Source organism: Phyllobates terribilis, unplaced genomic scaffold, assembly GCF_046119375.1.
Source record: "Phyllobates terribilis strain yellow unplaced genomic scaffold, ASM4611937v1 Scaffold_5__5_contigs__length_657084704, whole genome shotgun sequence".
NCBI classification, from domain to species: Eukaryota; Metazoa; Chordata; class Amphibia; order Anura; family Dendrobatidae; genus Phyllobates; species Phyllobates terribilis.
Genome location: NW_027362765.1, coordinates 271,948,932 through 271,961,838, shown reverse-complemented (window position 1 = coordinate 271,961,838; position 12,907 = coordinate 271,948,932). Strand labels below are relative to the sequence as shown.

Below are 12,907 nucleotides of genomic sequence, written 5' to 3'. Positions count from 1 at the left end.
ATTGACATGAAATTATCACCAGATGTTGGTAACAACCCACCCAATCTACACATGCAAGGAAATCAAACTATAGATGTCCATAAACTAAGTTATGTGTAATAACGAGAAATGAAACGAGGAAAAAGTATTGAACACATGAAGAAAGAGAGGTGCAAAAAGCCATGGAAAGTCATAAGACAGCTGAAATCAACCAATAATTAGAAAGCAATCCTGCCACTAAGTGAAAAATAATATCATCTGGTTCAACTGATGGGCTATAAAAAGGTGTCTCATTACCAAAGTGCCACACAAGAAACATCTCATGATGGGTAAAACCAGTGAGTTGTCTCAAGACCTTCACAACCTTATTGTTGCAAAACATACTGATGGCATTGGTTACAGAACAATTTCTAAACTACTGAAGTTTCCAGTGAGCAATATTGAGGCCATAATCTGGATGTGGAAAGAACATCATTTCACCATAAATCAGCCACGACCAGGTGCTCTCCGCAATATTTCACACAGAGGAAGTGAAAAGAATTATCAGAAGAGTTGTTCAACAGCCAAGGACCACCTGTGGAAAGCTACAGAAAGACCTGGAATCAGCAGGTACAATTGTTTCAAAGTAAACTATAAGTAATGCACTCAACCTCCATGGCCTGTATGCACATTCATCACTCAAGTCTTCACTGGTGAACAAAAAGCACGCTCAAGATCATTTACAGTGTGCTGAACAACATTTAGACAAGCCTGTGAAATACTGGGAGAATATAGTCTGGTCAGATGAGATGAAAATTGAACTTTGATGCCATAATACACACTATGTTTGGAGACTAAAATGCACTGCATATCACCCCAAACATACCATAACAACAGTGAAGTTTGGAAGTGGGAACATCATGGTGTGGGGCTGTTTCTCAGCATACGGCACTGGCAAACTTAATATGGTTGAAGGAAAGATGATTGGACAAATGAACCAAGACATTCTTGATAAAAATCTGCTTCCATCTACCAGGATGATGAAAATTAAACAAGGGTGGACATTTTAGCAAGACAGTGATCTCAAACACACAGCAAAGGAAACTCTCAATTGGTTCCAGAGAAAGAAAATAAAGGTGCTAGAATGGCCCAACCAATCACCTCACCTGAATCCAATAGAAAATTTATGGAAGGGACTAAAGCTCATAGAAAAAGTCCACGGGACCTTCAGGATTTGAGGAGTGTTTGTGTGGAAGAATGAGTCAAAATCACAACTGAGCAATGCATGTGACTAGTTTCTCCATACAGGAGGCATCTTGAAGCTTTCATCACCAACAAAGGGTTTTGTACAAAGTATTAAATAAATTTCAGTAAGCATGTTCAATTCATTTCCCAGTGTCATTCCTCATTATTACACATAACTTAATTTATGGACATCTATGGTGATTTCTTTGCCCGTGTGCATTAGATGGGTTGTTACTGACATCTGGTGAGAATTTCATGTCAAGAGCATCTTTAGAAATATATTTACTTAGAAAATTGGTGACATGTTCTATACTGATTTCACCCGCTGTATATATACTTGATAATTCAATGCTATAAGATTTGGAATGGATCTACTACTCCCCAAATAGTCCATTCATGGCTTTTTGGCCACAATTCTTCCATGAAGACTACTTCTGGCCTGACTTCTCCGACCAGTCGAAGGGTGTAGCTGGTTGCTACCAGTTTTGAGATGATGGCATTGCTGCACATCTTCCTATTTCAAAGGGAAGTAAGCATGATGTGTTTTTCATCTGCTGCACTAAGTTTTCTTAGCCAACCACTGAGTCTACGGTCCTCAACGTCCATTTCATGGTGCTTCTTCAAAAGAGCTTAAACAGCACATCTTGAATGCCAGTCTGCTTTAAAATCTTTGCCTGGGAGAGACCTCACGGATGCAGTATAACTGCTGTGCGACTTATTGCTGTGCTCAGTCTTACCATGGTGTGTGACCTGTCACATGATTCTGTCTTCCATAACCTCACCTTTGTAGCGCAGTTTGGCTGTTTCTCCCAATTTTAAGCCTCATACCCAGCTGTTTCTGTTTAAGTTAATTATCATTTTCGTATGTAGATTGAAACACATATTTATTATTATAACCTGTTTGGTATAACTGGGTTACTCATATACCTGACTATAAGGCTAGGGACCCACCACTGTATTTTCTCTCATCCGAAAGAATTGGGCCAGTTATTCTAATCACACCCTGATCAAACTCTGATCAGAGTTTGACCACAGTGTGATCTGATTTTCTCGGATGTGGAGAAGATGGGAAAAAAATTATCTTCTCCATTTTGTCTGTCCGTGAAAATCAGCCGATGTTTTCAGCGGACCCATTGATCTGCATGGCCGAGTGTGATCTGAATGTTGGATGTAAATCATGCATGCTACCATTTTTTTCCTCGGACACACTCTGTATGAAAAATTGGACATGTAGATGGCCCCTCGCACTTGAACCGAAAATATGGTCTTCTGCATGAGCCCACGTTCTGTACTTAGAAGAGTTGATGCTGTTTTGAAGGCAAAGGGTGGCACTAGTGTTGCGTGAATGTTCTCAAATAAGGGGTTATCCAAGCACGCTCGAGTCCTAACCGAGTATCTTCGGTGTGCTCAGAAAATATGTTTGCGTTGCCGTGGATGCATGTCTTGCGGCTGGTAGACAGCCGCAACACATTCAGGGATTGCCTGTTTGTCAGTCAATCCCTGCATGTCTCGCGGCTGTTTGACAGCCACGAATCATGCAGCCGCGGTGATGCGAACATATTTTCCTAGCACGTAGAAGATACTCGGTTAGGACGTTCGCGCAACACTAGTGGTCACACTAAATACTGATTTGATTTAGATTTCTCTTTTGTTCTTTCACTTTGCATTTTTTAATTGCTAAAAATAATCTATTTAACACTTCTATTTTTGAAAGTATTCTTACTTTGCAGCATTTTTAACCTGCATATATCTATGGAGTTATATATTGATATAAGGTCCCGATTGTCATTTCACAGGGTCAGCAGAGAGAAGTGTCCTGAGCTGGATCATTTTGTCATATTTTCCTCAGTGAGTTGCGGGAGAGGAAATGCCGGGCAAAGTAACTACGGATTTGCAAACTCAACAATGGAGCGTATTTGCGAAAAACGACGTCAGGATTCTCTGCCAGGTATAGTACACACCGAAATTTAGCCACTGGAGGACATATGATCCTATGGAATACAGGTGGATCTTAGCTTGTGCAGTTCCATAATTTACTACAAAAATACCTTGTCATTAATTATTTGGAGTAAAAAAAATGGTGAAATATAAAGATGCTTTTACTGTTTCACCTGATATTTAAAACAAAAACTTCTATAATTGTCTCCCCAGGTTTAGCTGTGCAGTGGGGAGCTATTGGTGATGTGGGTGTCGTGCTGGAGACCATGGGAAGTAATGACACAGTAATTGGTGGCACATTACCGCAGAGGATCAGTTCCTGTCTGGAGGTTCTTGATCAATTCCTTAATCAGCCTCATCCTGTTATGTCCAGTTTTGTCTTGGCTGAGAAGACAATCTCGGTGAAAACCAAAGGAACTGGACAGCAAGATTTGGTGGAAGCTGTAGCTCACATTTTAGGTAAGAAGAACATTTCAGAAATGGCAAAGTAATTCAGTGGCCAAGGCTTCCTGTTTAGAAGAAATCATCAGGGGTAGTGGAAATACTCTTAATATGAAAAATGCATGGTTTTATTTGTAATAATGTCATGGATAACATTAGTTGTTCATTTAGTTATTTGCTAGAAATGTCAAAAAATTAACTAAACAAATCTATTGATGAATTTTTTGTAAATCAAAAAGTCACTAATTCAGAAGTATTTATGCAAAAAAATAAGCAAAAATGCTATGACGAATCTTGCCCTTTTGAGCTCCCTGATTTCTAGGCCGACTGCAGGGCTCCATAGAGAACCTCATTTTATTTCACTTATTGGAAATCTGGCAGAACACTGTACAGATCATTATTGATCCAAATGGTTTATTTGTTAGTTTTTAGGATATGCCATAAATGGTCGATAGATGTGGCTCCAATGGCTGGGACCCTCCGCTGCTAGAACAGAGCCCTTTTCTCTGGATAAATATGGTTCCCAGCCATAGTGCCCACATTAATTCGATATTTATGACTCTCAATATCCTATAAATGGCTTAGATGCGACAACCTCTTTAAGAGTTTTAGGTTAAGACGATTGATGTTCTGATTTTGCTTTTTTCCCTAGGTGTCCGAGACGTGACCAGCCTGAATTTTGACACCACACTGGCTGATTTAGGGCTAGATTCTCTCATGGGTGTAGAGGTGCGACAGACGCTGGAACGTGATTATGATATTGTCATGGCAATGCGAGAAGTTAGACAACTAACAATTAACAAATTGCGGGAGCTTTCTTCCAAGCCAGGACATAATGAAGGTAGGATATTAACTGATAGGTGATGTAATAGATGATTTCCCAGTATTTTCTTTACTATCCATATTCGAAGACTTTTATTTCCTAAACCAATATACCATTTTCTGTGGGCTAAATGGTTTTTAGCTTCGGGTTTGGCATAGATAGATTGAATATGAGGATTATTTAGTATAGCTAAGACTCTCTCATTATACATCTGGAACACTTTCTTGGCCATATTTAGGTCACCTAAGGCTACATTCCCACGATGAGTATTTGGTGAGCTTTTTACGTTGCATATTTTCGAAAAATTGCAAGTAACCTATTTTACATGATGGATGCAGAAATGGTGCAGAAAATCTACAACATCAAAAACTCACCAAAAGCTGATCGTGGGAATGTAGCTTTATAATAGAAAAAATATCTAGCAGGTCAAAAAGGGCCAGACTAGGTAGACCTTTTAGGGTGCAACTGGTGAAGTGGATTCAGTAAGCAGCAGGTCAGGGTGAACACACGGACCGAGGCGATGGCAGACAAGAAGACACGATCATGGGTGTAGACAGGAACTGAAGGAAGCAGATGCAGGTTGAACAAGTATGGACAAGTTCTTAGTTTTATGCAACCTATTATATGCAACCTTTACCTTTTTAGAGTCCAAGCCTTCTCAGAAAACCTCTACGCAACCAGATCTCAGCTTCCTGGATCTTAATAATCTCCTGGTGAATCCGGATGCTTCCACTATCGCTAAACTGAATGACGTACAAAGTAACGACCATCATCTCTTCCTGGTGCACCCCATTGAAGGATCTATCGCTGCATTCCAGAATCTGGCTGCAAAACTAAACATCTCCTGCTATGGACTGCAGTGTACAAAAGGTACATTAGGTGGTTGTTTTACCACTTCAGACATATTATCCTGAATATACTCTGTGTTCAAGAGACAATGGGGCTACTCATCACAGCTTTTACAAAGGATTTCTGGTGAAAAATAGCTATGAAAAGTTGCACTTTTTTACCAAACTCAAAGTTGCTCAAAAAATGCAACTTTTGGCGTTTTCACGTAATTCTTGCACCAGCTTCGACAAAGTGAGCAGCGCTGTGGTGGGACAGGGGCCTGACGCGACATGGTGACCCCCACTCGTCAGATTCATGCAAGCGGGGGCATTCGTGACAGCACAAATCTTACTCCAGGAGGGACTGGAGTAGCATTTGTGTCAAAGTGCACACAGAGGCAAATAAATCCTAATGAACCAGGAGCATCTGCCTTTATCCCTGTTTTCTCTGCTGTAAATGTAGCAGTGGTCAGAATGCTAAACTCTGTATAACCCTTGCCCTCACCACTGGTTGGCAGCTTCATGTGTACAGCATTGTCAGCAAACTGCCAGTAAGTGGTGGGAGCAGGGTTAATCCAGCAATGATAATCTCCCGCTGATAAAACACTGTATTGAAACTACAGCAAGCTGCCGAGCCAGTCTGGAATCAGACTTTCTGCCCCTGCATTATGCTGCTCTTAGATAAAATAGCAAAAACCCGTTGAAAGATTCCCTTTAAAATCCGCCATGCCAAATCATTGTTTAAGTTGGCTTGCTCTCCTATGCATTAGATTTTCAACACATTATTGTCATCAACTGTCTATGGAAATACTCCTTAATAACATCAAAAGTGCTATGATCATACAGGAGACTGCACCTACATAGAGGAATGCTTCAGCACAGTGTGAGGACCCTTCTCAGGCACGGCATGTGGTCCTCCAGGGCCACAAACCATAGCTTGAGAAAATAAAGATCTAATGCATATTTATAACTTTTTGGGGGTCGCATCACCTGCTATCATATAGTCAGACATTATAAGATTGCTATATTCTTTACTGGTATTTTGATCATTGTTGTTGAAATATTCCATTTGTTCAGAAATGAACAATATGATCTATATACATATTATTTTACATTTTAGCCGCTCCCTTGGACAGCATTCAGAACCTAGCAACCTACTACATTCAGTGTATCAAGCAGGTGCAGCCGGAGGGGCCCTACTGGATAGCTGGCTACTCCTTTGGAGCTTGTGTAGCCTTTGAGATGTGCTCCCAGCTGCAGGCTCAGCGGGCCACCACACAAGCCCCCGACAGCTTGTTCCTATTCGATGGGTCACATTCATACGTTGCTGCATATACGCAGGTAAGACGGCTTACATCCATTCATTTTCTTTTCCTTGCAGAGAGAATGTACTGTATGTGTGAATAATGTAGTATTAGGCTGTGTTCACCCAGTTTTTTCAGGTATTCAATATCACAAGTTTTTCAAACAGAAACCACTTCAGTAAACTGTCCTTCTTTGGGGAGTTTTTGGAGGAGTTTTTCATTTCCTGATGTGGTTTTGAAGAGGTTTGGGAGTGTTTTTTCCAGAATTGTTCTTTGCAGCCTTAATGGTATGCTCACACTAAATATATTCAGGTCTCCCAACCCAAATTTACAGCATCATAGGCATATATGAGGGTGTAAGTTCTGGTCACTAAACCTGCGTTCAGTTTGTGCATTGTGGTCCATACGCTGGCTGTGAAATACGGCCGTCTGAACCTTGGCATGGTCTGATACTGCTCATGTAGTGAACTCGGAGAAGGAGCCACAGCAAGGTTATGTGGAACAACTTCCCAGCTCGTTCCTAGGACCAGAACCAAGCAGGAGAGAGCTTGTGACTGCTCAGAAACTGATGAAAAATTCATTTTTTTGCACAAGCGCTTTGGGCATTATTAGCTGTAGATTTATGTTAGTGGACACACTTTGTTTTTAGCTTGGTTTGTGGTATAACCCTTCTGCACATACATGTCAAACTCTGGCCCGTGAGCCAAATCTGGCCCGCAGGGTGGTTTTATTTGGCCCACGACACCAGAACCACTACACCTATGTGGGGTCATTATTCTGAATGGAGGACTATGTGGGACCCATTATTCTGAATGGAGGACTATGTGGGGCCATTATTCTGTATGGATGACTATGTGGAGCCCATTATTTTGTATGGAGGACTATGTGGAGCCCATTATTTTGTATGGAGGACTATGTGGAGCCCATTATTCTGTATGGAGCACTATGTGGGGCCATTATTCTGAATGGAGGACTATGTGGGGCCCATTATTCTGAATGGAGGACTATGTGGGGCCCATTATTATGTATGAAGGACTATGTGTGGACCATTATTCTGTATGGAGGACTATGTGGGGCCATTATTCTGTATGGAGGACTGTGTGGCCATTATTCTGTATGGAGGACTATGAGGGGGCCATTATTCTGCATGGAGGACAATGTGGGGCCATTATTCTGTATGGAGGACTATGTGGGGCCATTATTCTGTATGGAGGACTATGTGGGGCCACTATTCTGTATGGAGGACTATGTGTGGCCATTATTCTGTATGGAGGACTATGTGTGGCCATTATTCTGTATGGAGGACTATGTGGGGCCATTATTCTGTATGGAGGACTATGTGGGGCCATTATTCTGTATGGAGGACTATCTGGGGCCCATTATACTGTATGGAGGACTATGTGGGGCCATTATTCTGTATGGAGGACTATGTGGGGCCATTATTCTGTATGGAGGACTATGTGGGGCCCATTATTCTTTATGGAGGACTATGTGGGACCATTATTCTGTATGGAGGACTATGTGTGGACCATTATTCTGTATGGAGGACTATGTGGGGCAATTATTCTGAATGGAGGACTATGTGGGGCCATTATACTGTATGGAGGACTATATGGGGCCCATTATTCTGTATGGAGGACTATGTAGGGACCATTATACTGTATGGAGGACTATGTGTAGACCATTATTCTGTATGGAGGACTATGAGGGGGCCATTATTCTGTATGGAGGACTATGTAGGGACCATTATACTGTATAGAGGACTATGTGTGGACCATTATTCTGTATGGAGGACTATGAGGGGGCCATTATTCTGTATGGAGGACTATGTAGGGACCATTATACTGTATGGAGGACTATGTGTGGACCATTATTCTGTACACTGGTTGGCCCGCGACTTTGTCCAAGTTTTTCATTTTGGCCCTCTGTATGTTTGAGTTTGACATCCCTGCTTTAGTGATTTTCTAGTCTTTAGGTTGAGCCTGAGTTATCATAGTCCCTAGTAATAATATAATCTTCACTTCTTGACTAATGGAATATCCTTATTTGTTTTCTAGAGCTATCGTGCCAAACTAACTCCAGGCAGCGATGCTGAGGCAGAGACCGAGGCTCTGTGTGCGTTCATCCAGCAGTTCACTGGCACTGAGTATAATAAGGTAAATATTGCCACATATGACCTAGCAGGCTGCTTGTGTATCCAGAAAAATACCGATCTAATAGCTTACCTGCCTTCCCACAGCTGCTGGAAACCCTCCTGCCTCACAAGGACTTAGCAGCCAGAGTCAGTGCCGCCGTAGATCTAATAACGCAGAGTCACAAGTCCATCAACCATGACTCCCTCCACTTTGCAGCTTCCTCCTTCTACTACAAGCTGAAGGCTGCGGACCAGTATGTCCCAGGCAATAAGTATCATGGAAACATTACCCTGCTGAGGGCAAAGACAAGAAATGAATATGGAGAGGGGCTGGGGGCAGACTACAAACTGTCTGAGGTAAGTGGACATTTGTCTGCACTGTTTTCTATTACATCAGGACCAATGAAGGCGATGTAAGGCTTGCAGAATAGAGACAGTAAAAGTATAAAGCACATTCCCTGATTTTAGAAAATCTAGATGAGAAGTTAAAGAGGGCACATCACTTAAAAAAATGAGTTTGTTACCTTACTAAAATCCCCGGAATCTGCCTTCGTTTTCCTTTTTTTATATTATTCCTCCGTTGCAGAAATATTCCCTTTTTACTGTTGGCACCCAGTATGCCAATTCCTGTCTTGTTGTCCAAGAGGGTGTGTCAGAAGAGTTTTCTGTGGGGGTGTCGTGTAGTCCTCCCACCTCTGTGACACTGCCCAAACTCCACTCGGCAGCATCTGATACTGTTTGACCATCGCAATCTCCTGAGATCTCACTGGTCTCGATGTGATTTACCTATGTGCGTGCAGGGCAGGCTTCCTACATTGGATCTCACAAGAATGATCGCACAAGAACAGGCGGGATCTCAAGAGTCATCTCTTGAAATCCCGCCTGTTCGACCAATTTCAGATGCTGCAGAGCGTTGTTTGGGCAGCGTCATAGAGGGGAAATGACTTCACAACCCGTCCCCAGAGAAAACTCTTCCGACACGTGCTCTTGGGTCAAATGCCAGAAATTAGTATACTGGGTGCAAAATTGAATAAATGGCATATCTCAACAACAGAGGGACAAATTAAAAAATGGAAAACAGAGGCAGATTCAGTGGAGCATTGGGATTTTGACAATGTAACAAACTAATTTTTTTTTTTAGATGTGGCAGGTCCTCTTTTAAAGGGGTAGTCCGGGATTATAATAACGATGATCCATTCTTATGATAGGTCATTAATATCAGAATGGTGGGGATCTCACTCCCAACACCCCTACTGATCAGCAGTTACCAGATCCCGTAGCCGCTAGAAGCACACAATTTTCGAAGCTCCATACACTGCATAGTAGCCATTCTCATGCATGGCAACTCCGCTCTTATTGAGTGAATGCTATATATTTATACCATTTCTAAGCATTTGTATAGATGCCATCTGAAAAGTGGTGCTCAGAATATACTCTTTTATTGACACCCACACGTTCTATTCAAAATGAAAATAGCATTCCATCTTAATTAAAAATGCTGTATAACACTGCATTATTTATAATTGCACCCTTGTGCTATTTCTGGTTCCCATAAGTGTGACATACTGTGTGCATATGGCAGTATTATTCTACAGCACATTCAGCTATTTCTTACCTGGCTTAAAAATAGAAGACCTAATCTCTTGCGACATCCATCCTTGCCTATGCAGCACGTTAGCTTATTCTTTAACCAGATGTCTTCTTGGAGTTGAGCAATAGATATAGTTAGCGATGCAGCTTAATGTCAGATTATTTTACCTTCTGAATCTGGATATAAATTCTTTCTTTTCTCCTTTTCCATTAGGTGTGTGACGGTAAGGTGTCCGTTCATGTCATAGAAGGAGATCACCGAACATTTCTGGAAGGATCTGGCGTTGATTCTATCATCAGCATCATCCACGGTTCACTAGCTGAACCTCGCACCAGCGTCCGTGAGGGTTAAATTAGTGTGTTGCACTGAAGCTGTCATCTCCTTGTTGGATTTACCTTACAATGAGAAAGGGCTTCATTTAACACACAGGACTGGGCATATGGTCACTTTCACATCAGCACAGAAGCCCTATGGGAGGCAGTGCCATAATGGTACCTCTAGTGGCCAGTAACCCTGGATCACTCACCTTTCATGTCCCTTACTACTTCTCCTGCTCTATGGGTACCAAACACAACAAAAGATTTCATGCCTTCTTCATAGAGTAGGATTAGAGTTCATTTTGTAGCATGTTGTTCTTATCAGTATTCCAAAGGCGAAACGTTAGCACTTAGAAAACCCTGCACACCACTTTGGAATGACTAGTTCTCGCCCTCTGAGGCATCTCCATGCCTGTGACGAGCCGTGCTAGTCTTATAATGACATAGGTCTTCGTACAGTGGAGTCCCTGTCAGTCTTATTGTTTGTGGTTGTGTATTTTTATATATATTTTTTTTATTTTAATTCTACGTAATTTATTGTATTTCTTATAGTTCTTCGGGTCACTCACTCATTGGAGAATGCAGTCAGCTCCATCTAGAATTATTTTTGTGGGGTCAAACCTTCAAGACTAATTGTCAATCTGCACTTATACAACTCTTAAGATCTTTCCAAGAGGGAATCTATATGTGCAAAAAGCATAAATCATAAAATACTATACAGTAAGAGGCAGTCATGCATAAGGGCTGCCTTCTGGTACATACTAAATATATTAGCACTATGCGTTAATTGTGTTCTAAGTGATGGCACTTAGTTTACATTTACATTATTTTTGGGTGGTTTAACTTTAATATGAGGGGCCAACAATATGTAATGCTTGGACATATTGCAGTACTCTGTCACGAGAGGTTGCAATCGTGCATGTAATGGTCCAATGACTTGTAAACTGAAGTGAATATGAGGCATGGGGTTGTGCATCTTCTAGTGGGGGAGTGATCCTGTAACCTGCTCGTCAAGCAGGTCTATCTATACTGGAATTTTCCTTGATGGAAATGAGAAGTTCTGCTGCACCTATGACACAGTTGAGAGGTGAACGCAGGTTTAATGTTCTCCCAGGTGAAGGCTCAGGACCTGAAGCTGTATTAAGGATTGATTCCTTGCAGATCTTAAGGACAAGCTGGGGCTTTCACTGTCGGTATAGACACCTGTTGACATCCTTCCTCTGTTGATCGCAGCAGAATAACTTTAATGTAGGTCTATATTTTAATAACAAGAGATAATAGTGATGGTTTCTTTTTTCATACATTATTTTTTCTCTTTCTTGGTAAATATTGCAGCTTTACAATAGTCTTGTGTATGTTGCACTTTCATGTTATTAATAAAGAAGAAAAATGTTTAGACTTGTCACGTTTTTTTGTCTTTTTTAAGGGGATTGATGCTCATAGATCATTATCTTGAGTAATTAAAGGCAATGTGTCATCAGAAAATTACCAAATGACCTATTGTTTAAAGCAGGTTTTTGAGTTGCATGTATTATTTAACAAAAAAATTGGCATTTTTTTTATTTTATGATCTTAATTAAGAAAAAAAACTAAATTAGTAATCTTGCAATTTTCTTACAGGCCACTGGAGCTATTTTAGACTCATGCCTCCTATCTTTTGAGGAAGAGTTTACAGCAGGCTCCTTATCATCAGAGGTAATGACAGGTGCTGATAATGCAGGATCCACCGTCACATTAAGTGATGTGACAGCTGACTCTCCTTCCTACGCAATGACATCTGCACGGGTTCTTCTGACACTTATCTGAATAAGATAAGAGAGATCTGAATAAATCAGAATATAGTGAGCTCCCCCTATTGTTGGCAGCATACATCCAAAAACGTATTATGTAATTATAAAAAAGAGATGCTACTGTTACGAACACTTATTCTAAAATCAATTAGCATTTAATATTGGACACGAATTAATTACCTGAAATTATATGTATTCTTTAGTCACAGGCCACAGAAATTATAACTGTTAACTCATAAATCACTTGGAATATCCGATGCTAACCTCTCACTCGCTGTAGACCTCCATGAATGTTTTGTGCTAGGTCATACCCACATCAGGACTCCAGAGTTTCATAGTTTTAATGTTGCATGAACACCATCAAGTTCAGCATGGAGTCCATCAAGTTCAACCTATAACCTAAACTGTTGATTGAGAGGAAGACAAAACCCCCATGAGCCTGATGTTAATTGCCCCATATTAGAAGAAAAATTCCTTTCCGACTCCACATACGGCAATCAGACTAGTTCCCTAGATCAACGTCCCATCACAGAATCTAG

The 12,907-nt window shown here is 41.1% G+C and overlaps 1 protein-coding gene across 1 annotated transcript in view; it reads left to right on the top strand.

Moving 5' to 3' along the window:
• The window catches only part of FASN (fatty acid synthase), a 70,947-nt gene extending 58,973 nt beyond the window's left edge, over window positions 1–11,974 (top strand). The window contains exons 36-43 of the mRNA XM_073684153.1: window positions 3,000–3,151; window positions 3,355–3,600; window positions 4,235–4,423; window positions 5,051–5,275; window positions 6,353–6,573; window positions 8,594–8,692; window positions 8,776–9,027; window positions 10,475–11,974. Of these exons, the coding sequence (XP_073540254.1) occupies window positions 3,000–3,151; window positions 3,355–3,600; window positions 4,235–4,423; window positions 5,051–5,275; window positions 6,353–6,573; window positions 8,594–8,692; window positions 8,776–9,027; window positions 10,475–10,612 (1,522 nt within the window). The 3' untranslated portion in view covers window positions 10,613–11,974. The remainder of the gene's footprint in view (window positions 1–2,999; window positions 3,152–3,354; window positions 3,601–4,234; window positions 4,424–5,050; window positions 5,276–6,352; window positions 6,574–8,593; window positions 8,693–8,775; window positions 9,028–10,474) is intronic.
• Window positions 11,975–12,907: the final 933 nt, after the last annotated feature.